The following is a 23,719-nucleotide window of genomic DNA, read 5'->3' on the forward strand; positions in this document are numbered from 1 at the left end:
AAATTAAAGCAACAACGCTCTTCGTGTGCTGCAGGGGCCAGAGTGGAGCGCCATGCATGCTCTTGTGAAGGGAAAGAAGTAAAGCGCTCTTCACGTGCTGGAGTGATCCACCAGAGGGAAAAATGGTCACACCTCCCAGCCCCTGGGGCACCGCAGAACACATGGCAGATGCAAGCAGCAGGGTAGCACACCAGGGTCTGTAGAGTCCAGTGGAAGTCCTTACTGTGACCTACACATCACAGGGCTGTACAGCAGCATGGCAGTCCCACTGGTAGTTTCCATGCAAGTCTCTCCAGCAGCATCTGATTCATGGTCTATCATTGTCTTTTCTTGTCCAGAAAATGTGGCGGGCAACCCCCTGTACTTATACACATTTTGCGCAGCTTCCACAAAGGTGAAGAGGGAGTTCCAACCAGTTCTAACTAGTTCCAGGAATGTCCCTTTCTACTCCAACACTGGCTGCAGACATCATCAGTGGATAAACGAGCCATTTGTGTGAGGCCAGGGCACAGCATTTACAGATGCATGTGTGCCCGCATCTACCTTTCCCAGCCCAGGAAGACCACTCATTATGCATATGTACTCCTGTTACACGCCCACCTTCCCTGTGTACTGACTGTCTGAAAAGTATGCACAAAGCCCAGCTGTCACTCTACCCCATACATGGATTGGAGTCATGCTGCAAAAGCATCAGAGTTATAAGCACAGAGAGACATTCCCACTTTCTAAAAGTGGCATTTCTACAATGGTAATAAAAACTCCACCTACACTAGTAAGAACCTTTTTTTCACTACTATTCCAACCATACCAAACATGCCGACACCACACCTCATGGATCAGACAGTACCACTTAGCCACAAGAAATGTCATTTCCAATGGAATCCTATGAGAGAGGCAGCACTTACAGAACTGAGAAACAAAATAGGCTGTTTGTCACTACTAAGACAGGCCACACAACCAGACACATGTCTGACCCCGTACCTTCCCATAGGGCTACCTAGGGCCTACCTTAGAGGTGCCTTATATGTACTATGAGGGGATTTCCAGGCCTGGCAATTAAATTTAGATGCCAGGTCCTTGTGGCAGTAAACGTGTAGGTAGGCTCTGCAGTGGCAAGCCTGAGACAGGTTTGCAAAGCTACTTCTGTGGGTGGTGCAAGCTGCGCTGCAGGCCCACTAGCAGCATTTAATTTACAGGCCCTGGGTATAAGGCATACCACTGTACAAGGGACTTACAGGTAAACTAAATAAGACAATCAGGTGTAAAGCCAATCACATAAAATTTAGAAGGGAGAGCATCTGCACTGTTGCACTGATCAGCAGTGATAAAGTGCTCAGAGTCCTAAAGCCAACAAAAAGAGGCTAAAAAAGAGGAAGGCAAAAAGTTTGGAGATGACCCTGCAAAAAGGGACAAGTCCAACACAAAACAGGAAGAAATGACACCCAGCAAATACACCAGTCATATTATTATTTTAAATGCCTTACCAACCAAGCTTTATTTAGTACAGTTGAGGTAAACAATTAGACTGCTTTTCTCTCCATCTATTTCCACGTCATCAAAGTTTTGTTACTTTAATAAGGGGATATGAAGTTGCCATATTATTGGTGACTTCATCTAAATCTAGAAGTGCCTTTAATATATGTAACAAACATTATCTTTACTGGTGTGTGATCAGTGCCTTGGTGTGGTGAGAGCAGGGAGGTCGAAATGGGGATCAATTGATGTACCTTGATAATCTCATGCTAACGTGGTGCATTTTGATTCCTTGCTCTTTGCTCTCCTTTCTTTGCATCTTTGTGTCTGGTAATCATGTTGATCTTTCTATGCAGGCATATCATTCTTCCGCCTTTCTCTTCTTTCTTGTCTCTCTCTGCAAGACCCTCTTCCATTCTCCATTCTGCACTTCTTCTCCTTCCATTATGCCTCTGCCTTAATGTCCCTTCATTCTCACGGCTTCTGTCTCGGTCACCTCGGTCATGTTCTTTCCTTATCACTGTTTCTCACCTTTTCCACACCTTCTCTCTACTCTTCACACTTTATCTAGAGATCATCCCTGTTTCTCTCCCCACATTTTCATTCCACTCCCTCACCTTCTCTATCCATTTTTTCCACTTGTGCTCCTCATGCTTCCCTTCTCCCTGTCACTTCACTCTCACTTAATGCTCAGTTTTTACATCCTTCTTCCAAAGTTCTTTACTCACACATTAAATTCTCCATTATTTAGCCTTTCTTTTGTCAATTGATTTTCTTCTTCCTTCTGCTCGCTCGTCCTTTTTCTCAGTTCTTATCCTCCTCATCCTCCTTTTTTCTACACCCATGTTCTGTATATAATTTTCCCTCATATTCTTACTATCATCCTTTCCCTTTCCCAGTCATCTCACTCTTCCCTCCTCATCTCATTTTCCCTGATCACCTCAACTAAATAACTTAATTCCTACTCTGTTAAATGCTCTCTCATCAACCGTTCTATCTCTCTGCCTTATTCTTGTTCTTTATTCTTTTTTCCATGTTTGCTTGCTTCCACACTTCCCTCTCTTTTGTCTCTTCTGCCCTATATTGCCCTTCTTACACTACTTCCCCTTTCACTCCCTTATTCTTTCTATCCCTTTCTCCTTTCTACATTTACTTTTTCATTTGTCTTTTTGGTACAAGTTAATGACAGCAGAGTTATAGTACTTGTGTCAAAGAGAATAAAGCTGGAAAGCATGTAAAGTTTGAAAGTAATAATGAATATAATGGAAAGGATAAACTCAAAGGTCTACAGGCATCGGATATAAATAGTACTGGAAAAAGGAAAGTTTAAGGCTGATAAATAAACAATGGGTAGCAAATATCTAAATTGTTTCTATTGTGCCCAAAGAAATATCTAGTAATTTAAAATTTAGCATAGCCCTCAATACTCATACTGGTGTTTGCAGAATCACAGACTACACTGTCCAAGTAACAGGTTATGTGGCCATTTTCTGCAATTGTATTCTCATGTTAGAAGCCCTGTAATGTCTTTTACTGTGAAGTAATTGTTATGCAAATTAGTGCATTTGAAATCTTAAAACTCCCACCCCATTTGGTCGTAGAATGTTGGCAAAGAAACACTATCGCCTTAAAGTGGACTGCCTCATAGTGCTTTATGGTGTGCTATGTGTGGAAGAAGACAGTGTAAGATCAGACCAAGAAAAACAGAGATGCTAAAGGATATGGGTGAAACCTTGCAGAGTTTGTATAAGTAATTGCCTATTACTGGTATTCTTTCTTTTGCTGTTTTTGAAATGTTAATGTTTCATTCAATGAGTGTGAATTAGCTCAAAATATATCAGAAATTCAAAGTTGTTGGAAGCACAGCCCCCAAAATCCTTAGGATGTTCCTGTAAAAATATGATTTAATAAAATATTGTGTTGTTTAGTATAATTTTCATTAATTTCCTTCTGTGTATGTTGTTTGTTATGTTTTTAAATATAAATATTTTATTTCTTTGTATTTAACATTTTATTTGTTTGTTATATTTTTGTGAATTATTTCGGGGGGTTGGGTGGGTAGTTTGGTAACTATGTATAATAAAAATATGTTTTTTATAATTGCAAGTATTTTTAATATTTTTCATTAAATAATATTTATTTGTTCATTTAGCACAGTTCATGTTTATGCATATTTAAGATATTTTTTAATTATCAATGCAATAATTTTATAGGTTGTGAGGGTTATGAGGGATTGTATGGATAGTGTTCTATTTGTTAAATTAATTTCTTAAAAAGTTATGCTTATAAATAATGCATACAAATATTTAATGTTACTATGGGCCAGATTTAGATATTTACAGACGGGGTACTCCATCACAGCAGTGATGGATATCCTGTCTGCAGAGATCTAAATTCCATTATTTTTTATGTGATTTAGATTTCCACGACCAGGATATCCGTCACTGTTGTGATGGAGTAACCCATTCGCCAATATCTAATTCAGGCCATTTTTTACTATAACCCTATATTTTAGTTTTAAAGATCTGCATTCATACAGTTCTGTTTTAAATTTATTTTCTATTGAGTTGTGGGGTGTAAGAGGAACGGTTGGGTAGTGTATTAGTGTAAAGTTATTTTAATTATTGTTCATTAAATAATCTTTTACATTTAAGAAATGTATTCCAAATGTCTTAATTTCAATTTAATAGAATTTAATTTAAATTATTAACACGTGATATTGGGATTTATACATTTTTGTTTTTATTAACATAGTTTAAAAAGTAAAACAGGTTGTGTTTTTGTGAGACTGAGTGGGAACATACAGCAAACAAATCTTTCTGCTGAAATCAGCAATGTGATATTGTGGGGCTCTGACCTGTGAGGCATTCTAGTTGCAATCTTCTTTCTTGAACACTGATCGTGTCCAAACCCACTGACTACAGTGATTAATTTGTGCTTGTTGTTTCCGGTGCTGAGCACCGACACTTGTTTTTGAGGGCCGGTGCTTATTCTTCTGCCTCAAGCATTTGCTGCGAGCAAAAGATACATCCGTGACAGACGGAGGAAGGAAAAAATGAAAAAAGCGTCACAAAGGGTAAAAGTAGAAAGCTGCTAGAGTGAGCTGAAGGGGCAGGGAGTGGCTTTACATGGATTGAGGAGGCCCGAGAAGACTTCAGGATTACGCCGCCTCAGTATTCTGTGTTCACACATTTAATTGCAGCAGCCGCATGTTTAGGAGGAGGGCTTTGGGCACCGGCACCTTTTTACTTACAAATTAAGCACTGACTGAATAGACAGCGTCAAGTGCATTTGTTGAATGCAACAGTTGGGCTCTACTTGAGTAGTAGGACCTGAGTTACTTTTACCCTCACAAAGACTATCGCATCTTACGCTGATCAACTATACATGAATAAGCAGGAGCCATTCATGGCTGACTGTGTATCATGTACAAAATTATTTTTTCATCAGCATAAACATAAAGAAAGTGCTCTTTAGTAGGTGTCCAACCCATGATCAAGAGGCTAATTTTGGATGCTGAGAAACTTGGTAAAAGCTTTCTTTCTGTGTTCTATGCATGTTAAAGATCATTGAGTTACACACAATTTAAAACGATTAAACCCATTAACATAATTGTGTGAGATCTAAGGATCCTGGTTCTTACCTGGTGCTCAAAAAGGAACGTTAGTGGACTGAAAGAGACAGAGAGTGTATATTGCAAAAGACATGGATACTCACTATATTGTAATTCTATAATCCCATGAAAAATCCCCAGCAGTGTTTCAACAAAGGAAGAAAAATACTTCGCAGTAAAACTGCCTTCTAGGTATTCCGTTTATACGTTTTAAACCAGTCAGTCAAAATAATTACTTATGTCTTTCCATTCAGTAGAATGTGAATAGGTACTATTTTTTGAATGTTCTCTCATATAATTTGTCTATTTGAGAAATGAAGACTGACAAATGGGAAACTGCTCCAGTTAATCAGCTGCTAAGGCTTGTACATTGAAGCAAAACAGAGTGTTAACTATTTGTTCTTAAAAGTAACAATAACGTTTTAGGACATAACTTCGACTGTTTGCCTTTTACACTGTGGGCACCCACATGGAACCTAGTGTTACATAATGAGCACAATTGATCGAGCCACAGCATATTGTAATTAACACCGCGTGTTTTTGTGTATGTACTTAGAGGACCACAGAGATAAAGAGAAAAAGTGCAGCAGCCACAAGGGTGCAAACTGAGCACTGAACAACTGGGCTTTTGTTATGTAAATGGCTGTACAATACTGCTATTGAAAGCTGCATGTTTCTACTGAATGTTCTGTAATGACCATTACACAAGTGCATACATAGCGGGAGAGGGTAGATGTCTATATACTCCACCAAGAAAATGCACCATTACACACTTCTCCCTATCAGCAGTTCCCACTTGTATGGTGGGAAACCCTAAGGAAATGAAATTACACGGGGCTGACATGGCTGAAGATAATATCAGCTGTGTGCTGGCCTTACATTAGGCAATGCCACCTGGGGCTCCTGGGCACCAAGTCATAAGTGGAAAGAAATGTCCCAGGTGCAGTGCTTAATTTGTGAATAAAAACGTGCGGGTGCTCAAAGCATTGCTCTTAAACACGCAACTGCTGCAATTATACGTGTGCACATGAAATACTGAGACAGCATAATCCTGAAGCCATCGCGGGCCTCTTCAATCCATTTACAGGCACTTCCTTCCCTTCAGCTCACTCTTGCAGCTTTCTTCCATTTTGATGCTTTTTTGTTTTTCTCTTCCTCTGTCTTTCCCATTTGTGTCTTTTGCTGGTAGTAAGTTCTTGAGGGAGAAAACTAAGTGCCAGCCCTCAAAAATAAGTGACGGTGCTCTGCACTGGAAACAACAAGCTTAAATTAATCACTGCCCAGGTGGACCCTGCTTACTAAGATTAATCTTTAAAACAGAAGTTGTATACTAAGAGAGGAGATTTACTGTTCAAAGATGACAGGTCTCGACATGAACAGAGCTAGCCAAGGTAAGAATCGGGACACGTGATACCGTGGATCCAAGTAGGCAGTGCAACAGTTCTTAATGATGACAATGAAACAAGTCATCCAGCGCAAACGTGTCCTACCGGAAGTTAAAGGACTGTGTCACATTATCAAACAATTGGATAATAGTAATAATAATAATAATATATGGGACAGGATGAGCCTATGGACGTCATTTAGGGGTCGCCATGGGTCCCAGCTGCGACCTCACAACTTGCCCTTTGTGACCCCTGGCACTGCCTTTGCGACCCCTGGCCTCGGAGGTGGCAAATTCAGTGCCAGGAACACAGGGGCAGCTCGTCCTTATGGATTTTGCTTGTGGCGCTACTTCCTTGTTTTCAGTCAGTTATTTGTATTACACTAATAGTGAATAATATAGTATTATTCACTACTAGTGTAATAAAAATGGAGTACAACTAGCTGGAATATGACCCTTCTTGGTAGCTAAGGTAAGTAAAAAGCACTTTTAAATGTATGTTGTGTGCATGCTTGCGGGTGAGAGTGTGCTAATGTAAAAGAAAGTGTATGTATGAGTGAACGTGTGTGTATCTGTAAGCATGTGTGTGTGAGTGAAAATAAAGATGAAATTGTGATGTTACTTCCTCTACCCCTGGCATTTTGTTGAACTGACGTTCATGGATAAGCCCAAAGTTAGATTTGGCTAAAAAGTATAGTTGATGCTCCAACACCTGTGAACAAGGATCGGGTTTGTTCTTTTTTAGGTTTGGCTGTGTTCTGCTCTAAATTTAATCCTAATTTTGCTGATTTATCCAAGGTGTTGAGATGTTACAGAAGAAAGGTTTCAAGTTTGCCTGGACAGATGATTGTGCTATAACGTTTTCAGCAGTCAGACAAAATATTGGTAGATGACATACCTTGGGACATTTTGATTGTTGTAAGAAAATCGTTTTGTCAACTGATGGTCTTACCACCGTGAAAAGGCTGGCGGAGAACAAGGTTGTAATCACCACGGTAGCACTGCATGCAGTGCTGCCCTGGCAGATTAGGATCTCTGCCACCTCCAGACCTCTGGGATCCAAGATCCTGGCAGAGCTTGCAGTTCCCTGGTGGTCCGAATGCCAGGGTTGTAATGTGGCAGCCAGAGCGCCACATTGGCGGCAGTCCTGACTGCCACCGCAAGTATGGTGGTCTGAAGACCACCACACTCGTAATGACCCTCTAACTCAGTAATTGGGTTTCTTAAAGAACAGTCCCCCCCCCATGAGAGTATTCCTAACTACTTGATGACTGACAATGGGGTACAATTTGTGCCCAATGAAATGCGTAAGATTATGAGGGAACAATCTATTATCCATCAGAAAAGAGTGTTTTGGTCATCACAGGCACATGGTCTGGCAGAAAGGGTGAACAGAGAACAATTGACACCAGGAATTCCTTGAATAATGTGTTGAGGGAAGCAGGATGGGCATACCACAACAAACCAAACAGTATCATATCTATTTCACCTTTTCTCTCACTAAGGGGCTAGAAGATTCATTGGGAGCTCAATCCTGCTTTGTTGAATCTGAGTGTGTCTAAAGTGTATTGATAACATTTCCAAGGAGGGATGGTGTTCATGTGTAATGGAGTGTCAGAAGCAGTATAAAACCAGATATGACTTTCAGAACACCATTCTGAATAAAACTTGGAATGTGGGTGATACAGTTGTAGTCAAGAAACATGGCATGAAAAGGAAGGGAATTTCATATTTTAAGGCTCCATTTGTCATCAGGCAGGTAAAACAAGTTGTAATCTTTTACTCTGGTAATGATTGGAGCAAGTCAACACTGGTTAAATATGGTGTATTTATGATGGGAATGTACAGATGAAAGACACCAGTCAAAGCAGTGCTTTGAGGAAAATGTCAACCAGATAGAGAAAACAACCACATTGGCACAGTGACATTATCATGAGGTGATCCATTCCTGGTATCTGTTTTCTTTGCCTGATGTTATGTGTTTCTTCGTTAGACTATGTTAACATCTTTTCTAATATAGTTTTCTTGCATATAGTATGGGACATTTTATTGAGTCCTAATGTTTCAGTTTTCATAGGGGAAGATGTGCTATGGTTTGTAGTCCATTTTGGTTGCTATTGCTCATGCAGCCTGGATTTCTGCAGGCACCATGCACTTCTAGAACCTTAGTAGGATCTGGGTGTCAGTGTCCAGATGCTGGCTTGGATGGTTGATGATTTTACTACTGGACATTATGAATAAACAGATGTGTTTCTTACTCACCATCTTGTTTGGGGAAGAATGTTACACATTTGCTCTCACCTCTGCTCACTCAGAGCTTTTTCCACATCCACAAAATCCAACACAAGGCGCTCTGCAATGCCAATAATATCTTATAGAGCACTGTTTGCCATCCATAAACCTTTAGCCCCTGTGCATTGTTGAGACCCAGTAGTCCCACAAAAGAAAAATCCATAAAGGAATTCTACTTTAGCGGATGCTCAACATTCATCCAAACCTAACTGCTCAGAGGCTCTTTATGCCACCAAGAGCTCTTCGATCTTCTTCATATTCTATCATTGTGACAAGTGACCCACCATGTGTGAGCTCATAAAGCCCTCACTGAATGGAAGATCCAGTTGACAGATTAGTTTAATACCTTTATCTGAGAATTCACTAGACTGTATTGACAGCTTACACTTATGAGTCAGTCAAACTTTGACACTTTGTTTAACCATTCCGAATTCAATATTATCAAGTCCTCTCCGGAGCCCATATTAGTGGTGCCTTTGTTAACTTGCCTTGAAATGGTGATATCCATTTTTTCCATTCTATCTTTACTGATTTTCTTTCAGTGTTTGGTGGTAAGTAACTAATGCATTTTTTATGTTTTTTGGTACATTATTGTTTAATCTTTAGTTTAACTTCCTTTTGCGTGGTTGCGAATTGCCAAAAGTAAGGCATGAGCATGGTCCATGGTCTTAAATGTTGATGGTATAACTATTTAAAGAGTTCAATTTATGTATGTATGCATGTGTTATATATGCATGTATGTATGCAATATATGGATAACATGAACCCAACTAAAGAACGCCAGAGTGGTGTACAGGTTCTAGGGCAAGGATAAAATTAAAAGGCGTGTAGAGGGGAAGCTGGCTCATAGAACAGGGGTGGACTGTTTCTTTGTCATGATGGAAGGTTCTTTGAAGGGAAGTATTTCACCTCTTTGCTAAGTGGTTGATTTGATCCTTTTGGATGCAGGAATGTTTTTTAGGATCTTAGGTGCATAAATGGTGAAGGCCTGTTGGAGTCTTTTTGAGTTTTTGCACTTCTTTGTCTCCAGTCTGGTGGTGACCTGAATGCAATTGTGATGAGAGCCAATGGAGTTAATAAGCTTGTCAGGCAGATAGGCAGGAATACAGGTTGTCGTGGCTTTGTTCATGATGCAGTTAGCTTTCTTGATGCAGCTAGTATGCACTGTCATAAGGACCTAGTGGAGTGGAGGTGATGTGGTAATTTTTCTTCAGGCTTTTGATGAAGCATTCGGGATGAAAGTAAGGGTAGCCAGTGTTTAGTCTGGGAGGCCGTGAAGCAGAGTTCTGACACCCTCCGGATGGGAATCTTCCGGAATTGAGAAGTGCCTATGTAAACGAACCAGTTTCAGTTGGATAGAAAGGAGTAGAGCCACTGAAGGAAGTTGTCAATGAATCTCAATCAAGGCTTTAGAGTGTGAAATGGAGGGGTTTTGGTACTTCATGGATTCAAATGTGGCTGAAAAGCCCAGCAGAATCATCAGGCAGGTCACCTTTGACTGTTGTTATGAGGGTATTGTCAATGATTTGTAATATAGCTGTGCCAGCGCTGTAGTATAATCTAAAGCCAGATTAGTAGTCATGCAAGAGATTATTGCATTGTTGTGATGTTGGAGTTGTGCGTAAACTGCCTTTTCAATTATTTTGTAGTTGGGTGATGGTCTAGTAGTGAATAAGGTCGTCAAGCCTAGTCTGTTGTGGTTCAGAAATGAAGGATCTGGCCTGTTTTGTGAGCTTCTGGGAAGATGATGTGAGTGAGGTAGGCTTTGAAAATTGTGACTCGGTGTGACTTATTTTTTCCAGAAAGAGAACAAGATGTCATTTATATAGTAGAGACATCATTATTATTCAAAAATTGTGGTTGGCTGCATTGTTTCCCTAGCTAGATTTTATTTGATTAAGAGTTACAAAATTAATTAGCTGCAAAGTATTATCTTCTAAGCTTTTCATAAATACGCTGGTGATATTAGTATTAGTCTTAAATTGAGATTTCTACTAGTGAACAATAACATTTCTAAATATGAATTTTTTGCAGGATGGAGGAGAGCAATCCCAGGGTGCATATTTCCTTCCAGAGTTTGCACTCTCCCCTCAAGGAAGTTTCCTGGAAGACACAACAGGAGAGCAGTTCCTTACATACCGCTTTGATGATCAGGTCTGTTAGCTATCAGGAACCTTGTGTTACTTTGTGTGTACCCACAAGAAATCTAAAGTTTATTTTCAGCCCTTGATGTATGCTCTAAAAAGGAAACATCAGGTGAGATCACATGTTGTTTGATCATCCGTTGCAGGGTGGCACAAAAAACAATTCTTTCCTTTCCTTTCAGTGACAGTGTAGCAAAGTTATTGTTGTCATAGGAAGCTGTGGACAAGAATGTGAGTTTCAAACCCATGGTATAGGGGCAAAGGGGAGATGTAACCAGTGCTTAGTTTGAGACTGTGGTTGCTTGAGGGTAAATGGACATCAACAATTATTTTAAGGGACCAGCACTAACTTTTCCGCATCAGAGATTTGCAGAGAGCAAGAGAGGGAAAAGCACACAAAACAGAAAGGAGACAAAAAGAGATGGAAACACCATCCCAAAGGGAGAAAGCAGGAACATGCAAGAGTGAAATAAAGGGACAGGGACTATGTGGGGTGGATTCAAGAGGCATGAGTGGAATTTATTAATATGCTGCCTTGAAATTTGGCAAGCCAACATTTAATTGGACAGGCCACGAGCTTTGGGCATCAACACTCATTCTTTTACAAAATAATCTCTGTGTGTCACCGTTTATTATTGCTAAATCAGGATGCACAAAGTTGAAAGAGGAAGAGCAAAGATAATAAACCAGAAAAAAGCCAAAGTAATAAGCCGACAATCAGAACTTCAACCATTCAGAGAATAAGACATTGGTAGATAAATATTTTTGGGCTGATTCACATCGTCTTGTCAGTACCTATGTTTAACTAAGGTGAACAAATGGCATGAGGAAGGAGTGTAACTTTCAAGTTCTAGGTTTTCAAAAAACGTACATTTAGACAAATTGTTTTATTCACATGTGATGTCACACAAGTGAGGTCCATTGTTATGAGAGAGTAAATCTACTCTCAGCAGTAGGAAGGGAGTGTTTTAGTGTGAGAGAATGCCAAACAAACATAGGTTTGTGGGCATTCGCAAACTTTTCACAGCCCATTCACACCATGGATATTGCTGGTGATTTAGGGCTATATGTACGAACACTTTTTCCCATAGACACAGAATGGGTAAAAACTTTTGCTACATCTGGCCCTTTGTCCAGTCAAGGTCATGAGTAAGTCCCCATCAAAGGTGAGAAATTGCAAGGAAATTTTCTAAATATTAAATAAATATAAACGGTTAAGGAGAAGGATTTTCTTCACAGGGAATTTCCCGGTACAGACAAATGAAATCAAAATGCTAATTTGGTTTGGATTTACACATGGATGAATGTAAACCATAAACAACCAGGCAAGTGTGACTGATGAAGCTTGCTAGCATTTTTGAAAATCTAGAAGTGTTGCAATTGTGTAGGAGTACTTGTGGAATTTGCGAAAACTCCCTATAACCCATTAAACTACACCAGCTATAGGTGGAAACCTACAGGTGTAAATAACAGCTTTTGTTAATGGGTGAATAAATGTCACTACAGCTTCAACAAACGGGATGTTGTGTATAACTTAAAATAATGTTGTTATGTAGTTATTCTTGAGGCTTTAGTAGAACTAGCTTCCAGAAATGTGTCACATTTGGCCAAAGTAGCTTATGTGTTAGAGGTGAGAAAAGTTCCACAACTCTGGATTTTTTCCTCCTCCTCACGTTCCCTCAATTCAAATCATTTTCAGCCATGACTACACAAAATGCTTCCATTAGTTCTAGCAAGATATTTTAATTTGAATTTTGTACCTTCCAGGATGTATAAAGATTTTAAAAACATTCAAGTTTGAAATGTGTGACAATTAGAGTTCTCCTCTTGGCCAATGATACTGCCCTTTGGGGACTTTATTTCATGTTCCCCTTTTGTGAAGCCATCACAATACAATCAATGGTTTTACCTGTGCTGAGTCTTGTTGCTGGACGTTCTTTTTTTTTTTATATATATTCTTATTGAGTTTGTAACATACAACAAACAACCAGCAACGGCCACTGTGTCCCTTCATGTTCTACGCATTGAAAATGGCACAACCTTGACAACTGAATCAACCTATTTTCACCCAAACAACCGTCCCTGCCTACTCATCTGACCCACTCATCAGCTCCATTCATGTCCCAGGACAAGGTACCATCTTAGGCCTCGGTACCTCCTCCATGGACTCCATACCTTCTTCCATTTTTTGGGGCACCTATGCCCAGCATATAGTAGCTTTTTCAGCCATCATGCACAAGTACATGTCCCCTGACCATCATAGAGCATGAGGGGGTTCCTTAGCTCCCCTCACCCTTCCCCCCCATCATCTGCCAATGTTTTTTTTCCCACTGCCGGTCCCACCATTAGGAGCAGTTTGATGTAATGCGGCACTACCTCCTCCACCCAATATATTGCTGGACATTCTCAGCCACAGCCCTATCCCCAACAGCTATTGCATGAGGACATATTTTCAAGCCCAGTTGTTTTGTAGAACATCTTGCTTTTCACTATGGGACAGTCTGAGAATGGAGTAATTATACGCGAAGATTGAGCCATGTTATGTTTTAAGTATATTTTACCTGCTTTTAAAAGAGGATGGATGGATTATAATAATCAATATTGTCATGCAATATTTATTTCTTGACTAATGATGTACTTAAATTAACTTGTAATCTTTCTTTATTATCCAAAATATATATTCTTAAGCAATAGTGAGTGGAATGAAAACATATTCATCCATAAAATACATCATTTATTTTTCTGTTTTATTATCTATTATTTTGCTTTCCCATGAGTACTTGTTAATAGTTCAGAAATTGCAATTAGATGCTTAATTTTGCTTGTAACATTTGTCACATTTTATTTGTTGTAGTGAACTTTGTAAGACTCTGTTCTCGCAATTTTATTCTCATGACTATTCATATTGTTTTGTATAAAATATTCTTAAATCCATGCTAACATTTTATATAGTTTTGTCCAATACCTCATTTGTTCATAATGTTCATTTCAAAACACTTTGTTCATTACATCATCTGTGGCTCAAGTCTAGAGAGGAAATCTGTGTATCTGAGGTAGGATGAAATTATTAAAAGCATTCTATGTTTGATATTCTAAATCACGCTGTGTTGTTTGGACATAGAGTAGATTGAAAATTCCATCTACTGTATGGCGTGAAAGTTGGTCCGAATTATCAGAGCCACTTGTGCACTTAAGTTCAACTTAGTTGTGGAGATGTTTATTTTTATAATGTTTGTAAATACGTTTACTCACAAAACATGAATTCACACTTTATGTATGCATATGGTCTTATAAAGTGCAAAACTAGCTGTAATCAGTAGAGCAATATGCATAAGCAAGACAAAAATGCATCTCCTAAAGGGAGAAGGATTGTTAGAAATTGGGATTCTAGTTGTCAGAGTATGCATCGTTTATAGGGAGGTACTACAATCCTAGTCAGGGTAAGTCAAATACGCACTTAAAAATACCCTGTGCTCGCCTTTTGGTAGCTTGGCACAGAGAAGGCAGGCTTATCTAAAGCGACAATGTGTAAAGTATCAGTGCTACACAACACACAGTAACACAGTGCAAACAGCACAAAAAAACTCTACACCAGGTTAAAAAATAGACAAATATTTTATAAATAAATCAAGACCAAATTGACAAAACTCCAATGAGTAGAAGCTGAGTTAAGAATTTTTGAAGAATAAAAAGAGTTCAGGCACTTAGAAGTAATAGGCACATATGGGGGTTGTGCTGGACTTGGATAAAGTCAACAGTTCAGACTGATTGGGATGGAGTGGGTGCTGGGGACAAGAGTCACACAGGCCTGGTTAAGAGATTACCTTGATTCTGGTGGTAATAGCAAGGTTTGGGGTACAGACGAGCAATGCGTTGAGTGATGCATTGATGCAGGGCCTGCAGCTGAGGCGAGGTGTCGATCGATAGTCTTCGTGCAGTGGTGGAGATGCATCAGTTCTGAGGACAAAGAGCCAAGCCGAGGTGTGTTGATTTCAAAGCGCAATGCAACGGATTTCTCTGCAAAGTTGAGCGGATGCATCGATCTCTCTGAGTCACTGCAACAGCAATGCGCAGTTCCAAGTGCTGGACTCTCAAGGCAATGCGTTGGTTCGGAGAGAGATGTGCCGGTTCTACTCCCACAACAGGGTTGATGTGCGGGTTCTGCTCAAAGCAGACTGGAGATGCATTGATTTCTCTGGTGCAAGTATATGGTCCTCTTCCAGTGAATCTTGCACAGGAGCAGCGGTAGAGACTTTGACATCCCTGAGTCTCAGCAACAGGAGGCAAACCATCAGGTCCTTGGAGGTCACTTCAGTTGCAAGGCAGAGCCCAACTCTCCTTCAGCAGGCCAGCACAACAGAAAAACAGTCCTTCCAGGCCAGCAGTCCAGCAGAGTAACAGCCTTGATGCAACACAGCAGTTCTCCTGACAGAGTCCAGTTGTAGTTCCAGAAGTGTCTAATTTGGTGGGGTCAGAGGCCAGTTGTGACTTTGAAATAGGGTGACTTCAAAGAAGGGTCTTTGAAGTGCACAGAGGTCCTTTATTTCTAGCCCTGGCTCCAGCCTATCAGTAGAGGGTAATGAGACCTTTGTATGGGGACAGGCACTCTTATTCAGGTGTATGTGTCAACCCCTCCCGCCTTTCTTGCCCAGGAAGAGTCATCACAATGCATACAGGTGCTCAGACACACTTAATCTTCCTGTGTTTGTGGCTGTCTAGAGGGAATGCACAAAGTGTTGCTCTCACCCTCCCCAGACATGTATTAGAGAAACAGGCTGCTGGCACACAGGGCTGCAAGAGTAGAGAAATGTCCACTTTCAAAAAGTGCAAAAGACAAATGCTCCTAGAGGAAATATTCTGGAATTATTTGTGTGCAATCCCAATGGTCAAAACAGGTCCAATCTCCAAAAATTGGAACATACAGGTATGTGCTGTTTAAAAGAACTATACTAACTACAAGTTCAAATAATTTACAAACATGTATCCATTGATCATCAACAGTGTATACACTCCCACCTAGATCACAATATATTAATGTATACAGTCTCATCCAAAGATCCAGGGAGGAGTTGAAGGCCACCTCTTAACCCAAGCCAGTAAATTAATTTGCAGTCCAACCTAGTAAAATCCTGGTATCCAATATAGTGTGTCAATGAGGAGGAGTAGTTGATGCTTTGGTCTGTGATGGCCGTCAGAGGTCCATCAGACCATCCTTGGGACTCAGTGTTGAGAAAATACAAAACCAAGATCATGCCTATATATGCAATAAATATCAACAATGAGACAGTACGTGTATTCAACCAAAATACACTGTGTCATCAGTTAAACCAAAGTGCACCAAAAAGTAAAATGGTGTTCACACAACAAACCACCATGTGTACTGCCTGTTAGACCCAAGTCCACCAAAACAGATGGTGTTGACACTACAAAAACATCATGTGTGAAAAGGGCCAAAGAAATTCAATTTGACTATGCAGAGGAAAATTCTTACTACATCCATCAGACATCGAAAGACACCTAAAAGTCAAAGATGGTCAAATAAGGCAGTGATTCACGATGCCCACACCGGGTCTCGCAACAACATCTAGATGAGGTTCTACTTACATAAATTATACTTGGTAATACTACCTAAAGCTAATTGCCTAGTGCACATAAGAAGGAATAAAACCTGCAAGGACAGCTGATAAAAATCTTCATTAACCTAAACACATATCCACCTTGTATAATGTGACTTCATTTTCTTAATAATGCTGTCACTTTTCTCAGAGCAAAATGCATAATCAATTGGTTACTGACGTGTCTTGGTAGGAAAAGAAGCTGTCTGCCAGCCTCTGACTCCACCCTCACACTGTCTCTGTTGGGATAATATAGGTTAGATGCCTAATAGTGGCTTGGCCGGAGGGTAGTATCCATTTTTGTAAGCAGCTAGAAGGCATTACAACAATTGAACTTTGATTCCAGGGTGGAATTAGTCAAATAAGGACATTAAGGGCTATAAAAACGTGTTTGTTGTGCAGAATATTGCAAAATATTAATATTGAGCACGGTGAAATTATTCTGCTTTTCCCACTAGTTTTTACTTTGATTTTGAAGTAGCATTCATTTTATAAATAACTACTTATTGTTAGTATTTCATCTTTTTTTCTGTTAAATGTTTTCAGTTGTTTCCTCTGTTGTCTTTCTCGCATTGGTAGTTTTGTTTTATTCATTAAGTTACTAATAGACGGAAATGACTGTGCTTTATTTTTATTTGTGTGAATTCACATGTGGTTTCAGATATCAACGTTTTTCTCCTATATTTATTAGATATACATGAATTAATAATACCTACCAGAATAGAAATGCTGATTAAGCACTCAGAACATGTCAGGGCGACGTTCCTACTCTCTGCTGGTGTTCCTTGGTAACTTAAACAATCCTGTAGCTCTAGCCCCCATGCCCACTTCCACATTCATATTTCCAGTTGTTGGTGCATCTTTCTCCCCTTTCCTGTGCTGTTTCTGTAAGTTGTGGCTCTTCAAAAGGGGATTCGGGGAACAGTCTTCCTGCCTGTTGGCTGCCACATAACCCTCTGAGCCTCTGCCCATAGTGCTAGTTATTTAATTTAGCAGTGTTCATGAAAACACAACTTTTGTCTTTCCATGAAAATCGCAAAAAATGTAGGTCAGCCTTCTTGGTTTCTCCACCAAGCACCTGAAGACAGAAGCAAGAGGGGGGACTGAGTGATGATTTATCTACAGAGTGTTGTTTAAAAACACAGCACTCTGAACGTGGATGTCTAGATTGTACATTTTAAGGGTGTATTTCAGTTCCAATGCCCTAGCACAGCCACAATCTGTTTCATTTAGTAGCCATACTGTGCATGCCTTAGGTAGCACATTATACCTACTAGATCGTGGTTGCCAGGGTGCATATCAGTGCATCCATGAGGCCTAGCAGCAGTGGTAGGATCCCAATCACTGTACCACTTCTGATAGGTCTGTGCTTCCAATTCTGTCAAGAAACTGGGGGAGGGGTTAGGTGGGTTTTCCCCTTTGTGATTCTAACCTTGCTGCCAGGTCTAGCTTCAGAATTATGTCATTCTGATTCCAATATCTAGTGAAGGTTTCCTGCCCTGATTTCTCATGGCGCCTTAGAGTTGTGGGCAAAGGAAGCAAGGTAAATACAAGAAATATCTAGTGTTTAATCTCTTTGCTTGTGTTTGTGAGTGATTGGGAATGAATGAGATTTAGTGAGAGTGTGTTTGTTTAATGTGTTTGGGATTGTCAGTGAAAGTGAGTGAGAAGCAATTCCACTGAGTGTGAGTATGAATAAGTGAAAGTGAGTGTGTGGGAGTGAGTGAAGGAGGTTGAGTGTTTGAATGAGTGAGTGAGGGCAGATTGTGAGGGGGAGCTGTAGTCAGTGTTAGACTTTTCCTCCTTGGAGTGGTCTCCCTTTACTTTTGGCCTGTATCCCAGGTTGTTGATGTGTGCTGGACTCTGTTTTTGCTGTTTTTGTTACTCTGGGCACTTTACCACTGTTATCCAGTGATAAAGTGTAAGTGCTCCTATAAAAAATGTGTATGTAATTGGTTCATCCATGATTGGCATATTAGATTTACTGGTAAGTCTCTAGTACAGTGCACTAGAGGTGCCCACGGCCTGTAAATCAAATGCTACTAGTGTGCCTGCAGCACTGGGTGTGCTACCCACATTAGTAGATCTGTAAACATGGCTCAGACCAGCTGCTGCAGTGTCTGTGTGGGCAGTTTTAAACTGCAAATTCGACTTGGCAAGTGTACCTACTTGCCAGGCCTAAACCTTCCCTTTTCTTACATGTAAGGCACCCCTAAGGTAGGCCCTAGGAAGCCCCATGGGCAGGGTGAAGTGTATGTTTAAGGTAGGACATTTACTAATGTGTTTTATATGTCCTAACAGTGAAATACTGCTAAATTCGATTTTCACTGTTGCAAGGCCTGTCCCTCTCATAGGTTAACATGGGGGCTGCCTTTAAATATGATTAAAGTGTAGATTCCCTATGGGAGTGGATAGACATGTGGAATTTGGGGTCTCTGAGCTCACAATTTAAAAATACATCTTTTAGTAAAGCTGATTTTATGATTGTGTGTTTGAAAATGCCACTTTTAGAAAGTGAGCATTGTCTTGCTTAAACCATTCTGTGACTCTGCCTGGTTGTGGATTCCCTGTCTGGGTCAGTTTGACAGTTGGGCTGTTTGCACCTGTCTCTAGACAGTGACACAAAGGGAGCTGGGGTGTACCCTGCATATCCTGATGAGCCATGTGTGCTAGGAGGGAGGGGAGGTGTGGAGTGGTCACTCACACCTGAAAGGGCTGTGCCTGCCCTCACACAATGCAGTCTCCAACCCCCTGATGTGTGTCTGGGGCCTGGCCTGGGCAAGGCAGGATTTCTCAAACAAGAGAGACTTTTCTTTGAAGCAAGCCTACTTCAAAGGGCAAAATGGGTATAAGAAGGGCACCCAAAACCACAGACTTTAGATCACTTCTGGAAACCAAGGGAAACCTCTGCCTGGAGAAGAGCTGAAGAGCTGAGGAAGAAGAGCTGCCCTGCCTGTGACTGTGAGTTGTGGAGCTATCCTGCAGTTGCTGCTTCTGCCTGTGCAAGAGGACAAATACTGGACTTTGTGTGCCTTCCTGCTTGTGAAGAACTCTCCAAGGGCTTGAAACTGAGCTTGCCTCCTGTTTTTGAAATCTGAGGCACAGCAAAGACTTCTCTCTGCCAGCACCTGGAGCCTCTGCTGAGACTCCTGCCCTGCCAAATGGTGCCCTATCCAGTTCCTGGGGCCTTGACAGGCGAAGCTGGTGGACCAAGGTTGGAAATCCACTCACAGATCGCCGTGCGTGGAAATTTCTGACGCAACCTCCGAGAGTGGCTAAAGATCGACACGCCACCGGCTCCACGGATGAAATCGACACAGCGCAGCTGTGAAATCGACGCATGCGGCTGGAGAAACGATGCTCGGCTTTGCTGACGGAGGCTGTAACAATGCAACATCACTGGGCACGGAAAATCAACATAAGCCTGCCTAGACCTGAGGTGCTTTGTCCGGATCGACACATCTCTCTCTCCTGCGGGGAAAGAAATGACACACGCCGATCAAAGCCGAGAAGAAGAAACGACGCACAACCTCGCTTGCGTGTGAGAAATTGATGCACTGCTTACCTTTTTTGACGCACACTGTGTGGGTTATTTTGACGCAATCCAGGTACATTTTCACTCTAACAGCGTTTGCATTGTGCTTAAAAGGACATGAAGACTCTCTTTACATTTTAACTAATAACTTGATTTGTGTATGGTGGATTTTTGTCGTTTTGGTCTTGTTTTGTTCAGATAAATATTTTCTGTTTGTCTAAACCTGTGTTGTGTCATTTTGTGGTGTTTTCATTAAATTACTGTGTGTGTTGGTACAAATACTTTGCACTCTGAAGTTAAGCCTTCCTGCTTGTGCCAGGCTACCAAGGGGGTGAGCAGGGGTTAGCAGAGGGTGATTCTCTCTTACCCTGACTAGAGTAAGGGTCCTTGCTTGGACAGGGGGTAACCTGACTGCCAACCAAAGACCCCATTTCTAACAGTCAGGGACATAGTTAGCAATAGTGCAGCAAGTGTACTTGCATTGTGGCACAGAGGCCTGAGCGGCCTACTGAATTCTATTTTTTAAAGCAGGGCACTTGTATACCAGAGACTAAGTGAGTGTGAAAGTGTGCGTTTGTGAGTGAGAATCAGTGAGTGTGACTGTATGTTTGTGTGTGAGTGGGAGTGCATTTGAGTGAGAGAATGTGATTGAGTTAGGGTGAGTAAAGAGGAGAGAAAGTGAATGAGCCAGGGAGTGAGTATAAGTGAGAGTAAGTGAAAGAGTGTAAGAATATGCTTGTTATCATGTTTATGCTTGTGAGTCTGCCACTGGCTATGGCATACTCAAGAAAGTTCTTGGCTTCTGAGGGCACCCCGGTGAACATGCTTTCACTGGCATATAGGAGGTAATTCTTGGCATAAAGAGGGCTCCAATGACAAAGTGCAGCTGTGACATACTGTAAGTATTTCTTAGTATGTTGCTAACACCTATGGAAAAATGCTGGTGCGGGCATACTGGAGTTAATTGTTGGCAATCATGGATATTGGGTTGGGAGAAGCAAACTATGAGACAATGCTGGCTCTGGAGGTAATTTTTGTGATATCAGTCGCCAATGGTAAATAGGCAGTATCAATGGCAAAACTGTGGCATAGTGACTACCTAAGAGTGTATGAATAACAAAATGCTGGCATTAGCACACTGGAAGTAACTCAACATACAGGGGGCACCCAAGGCAAGTTTTGAAAAACAAAAGGTATACTCTTGGAATTTACCATGCTTCAGCACTTCCAAAGATCACCAGTCGCCACTAGTTTTTGTGGGTCGAGCTTGTCCATGTTGTCAGGGCGTGTACTAATCTTACACATTGCCAGCTTCTTTGTTTTACACATGCTTAGTATTTTTTTTTAATACACGTAGGTGTGCTGAAAGGGAATGGTGGAGCTTAATTACATATTCTAATCCTTTTTTTGGTTTAGTTTAATCTAAACACACCTCATCAAGTTATTATTTGTACGCAGGTGTAAATAATAACTTATTTACCTACCCAATCATTTTTATTATTTTTCTTACCCACTTACACTTTGTCAAGGATGATAATTACTCTCTACGATAATCCATGCTGCACTTCTTTTCTTTCTGGTATGATTGATGTTTTTAACATTACTGGAGACAGCTTTATTGGTTATTCTATGGTAAGCAAATTCAATGCATTTTATTTAGTTTATCACGTGGCTACTCAAGTTTCCAATAACATTTGATTTTATCATTACTAACACTTTATTGAACAATCCCCTTCCTTTCACCACATGCTTCCATATACACAATCCTAACTAGCCACTTCCTCCTCAGATCCCTCTTGGCATATGTTTTTTCTCTGGTTACCTTCTGCTAATAAAAAACGTAGATAAAGTGCACATCAACTCCGGCATAATAAATTCCTGCCCTCGTTACAGTCCCATCTCTCTATCATCAGCCACTGCCCCATCTGTGTCTTCAACCATCCTATTAAATTGTTTCCACAAATATTTTTTAAACAGAAAACACGTGGTACCTAGGATACAGTCTTCCATTTTGAAGCCTAACCACACTACATATGTATGTATAAACTCATACCAGATGGAAAAGCCACCTAGTAGAAACCCCAAAGGCTGATGTTATTTGTGATGTATTCCTCTTACCAAATGATTGTGGAATATTGCGTTTGCATGGGATTCCCTATTTTGTTTGCTTCCAAAACCTATTCGAACAGCTTTTATTTTTAAATATGAAATTGATGTTCATATACCATTACACACGAATAACAATGACCTTTGTTTATAGTGTTGAAAGTAGTATATTTTCTTTTCACATGTATTTCGTAGTCTTAGTCAATATAGGAGTACGTTTAGAGACACTTTTAGTGAATGGTTTCTGCATGACATATTTAGCTTGACAGGATAGTAGTTGTGTGTCACGGGGTTTAAAGGCAGACAGCTCAATGCTGTGTGCCTTATACTAAGAAACCAGCAGCTACATCACAGGAAATTCTACAGTCATGAGGGTGCCTGGGGTCTGGTTGTGAGGCGTGCCTTGCGAAGGAAACCCTTATGGGCACAACCCATAAGTAGAACACGCCCCCACTTCCAAATAAATTTATAGATTTGAATCTCACTTCTGATGGGGCGCAGTGGCTTGCATTTATCACCAAGGAATATTGTGCTGCAAAGGATTAGTATAGGCAGCTCCATCACTGGCCAGTACCATGTCCCTTGCCAAACTGTTGTGAAGAATATAAGCACAAAACGTTTAGCTAGGGCCTTTGGAAGCGTAGTGAGTAATCTGCTGAGCCTAGAAATTCCACTTATGCTACGGTTTTGAAGCTGTGGAAAAATTGTGAATCTTTGCAAACTCCGTCAATGTTTTTTTTTATTTCACCAAATTAATGAACAAACTTTGTGAACTTAAAAGAAAAAAGCAAATTTAGTTTTCTTTCAATACAATAAACCCTAATCAGAGGGTGAAATAGTTTCTATGAAAATTATTTTGCAAAAACTACTTTTGGACAGTACCAGTCTCTTGTAAAAAAAAAAAAAAAAACAGAAAGCAAAGAGAATGTTTCTGGGCATCTGGTTACTACTATTCGATGCTCCGGTGTCAGTATATTTTTTCCAATAAAAATATTATATGTGAAGCGCCACATTCCTTAGACTTAACAACAGGTTATTACATTTGGCAAATGCGCACAGTGGTCAGATACTCCATTAATTTAGTGTCCAGCAACCGTTGTGTTTAATTGGCTTGGATCCTGGACGGAAAAGCGAAAAACATTGGGATAGTGTACTATTCACAAAAGTTATTGGACAAATAAGAAGCCACTTCTATAAAAGAAAACATAAAGAGATGAAATAAGGATACCATTTTAATTAAGTACCTCAAGTACTAGTACTGGAAATTACCATCTTGTGTGTAGCATTCCCACAGATTTTTTTGCCTTCACTACCCTAGTTTTGCTGGAACCATTTCTGTTGGAAATATGACTTGGTGCACTTTACTCATGCTCATCAGCGAGAAAGTGCTTGTGCTCTTGTTTTTAAACATGTGAAATTGGCATCCACCTAAAAGGCACATTTAATTTATATATGAATCCCTACTACATGGTATTATATGTACCCTGAGCATGTAAATTAAATGCTACAAGTAGGCTTTAGCACCTGTTGTGCTAGCCACTAAAGTAGCCCTGCAAA

General features: G+C 40.4%; 1 protein-coding gene across 2 annotated transcripts in view; it reads left to right on the top strand.

Moving 5' to 3' along the window:
• Nucleotides 1–23,719, top strand: part of ADAMTSL3 (ADAMTS like 3) — a 2,197,206-nt gene that overhangs the window by 389,412 nt on the left and 1,784,075 nt on the right. For both annotated transcript variants that reach the window (XM_069222572.1, XM_069222573.1), the window contains exon 3: nt 10,797–10,916. In XM_069222572.1, coding sequence (XP_069078673.1) covers nt 10,797–10,916 — 120 coding nt within the window. The remainder of the gene's footprint in view (nt 1–10,796; nt 10,917–23,719) is intronic.

Source organism: Pleurodeles waltl, chromosome 3_1 (assembly GCF_031143425.1).
Source record: "Pleurodeles waltl isolate 20211129_DDA chromosome 3_1, aPleWal1.hap1.20221129, whole genome shotgun sequence".
NCBI classification, from domain to species: domain Eukaryota; kingdom Metazoa; phylum Chordata; class Amphibia; order Caudata; family Salamandridae; genus Pleurodeles; species Pleurodeles waltl.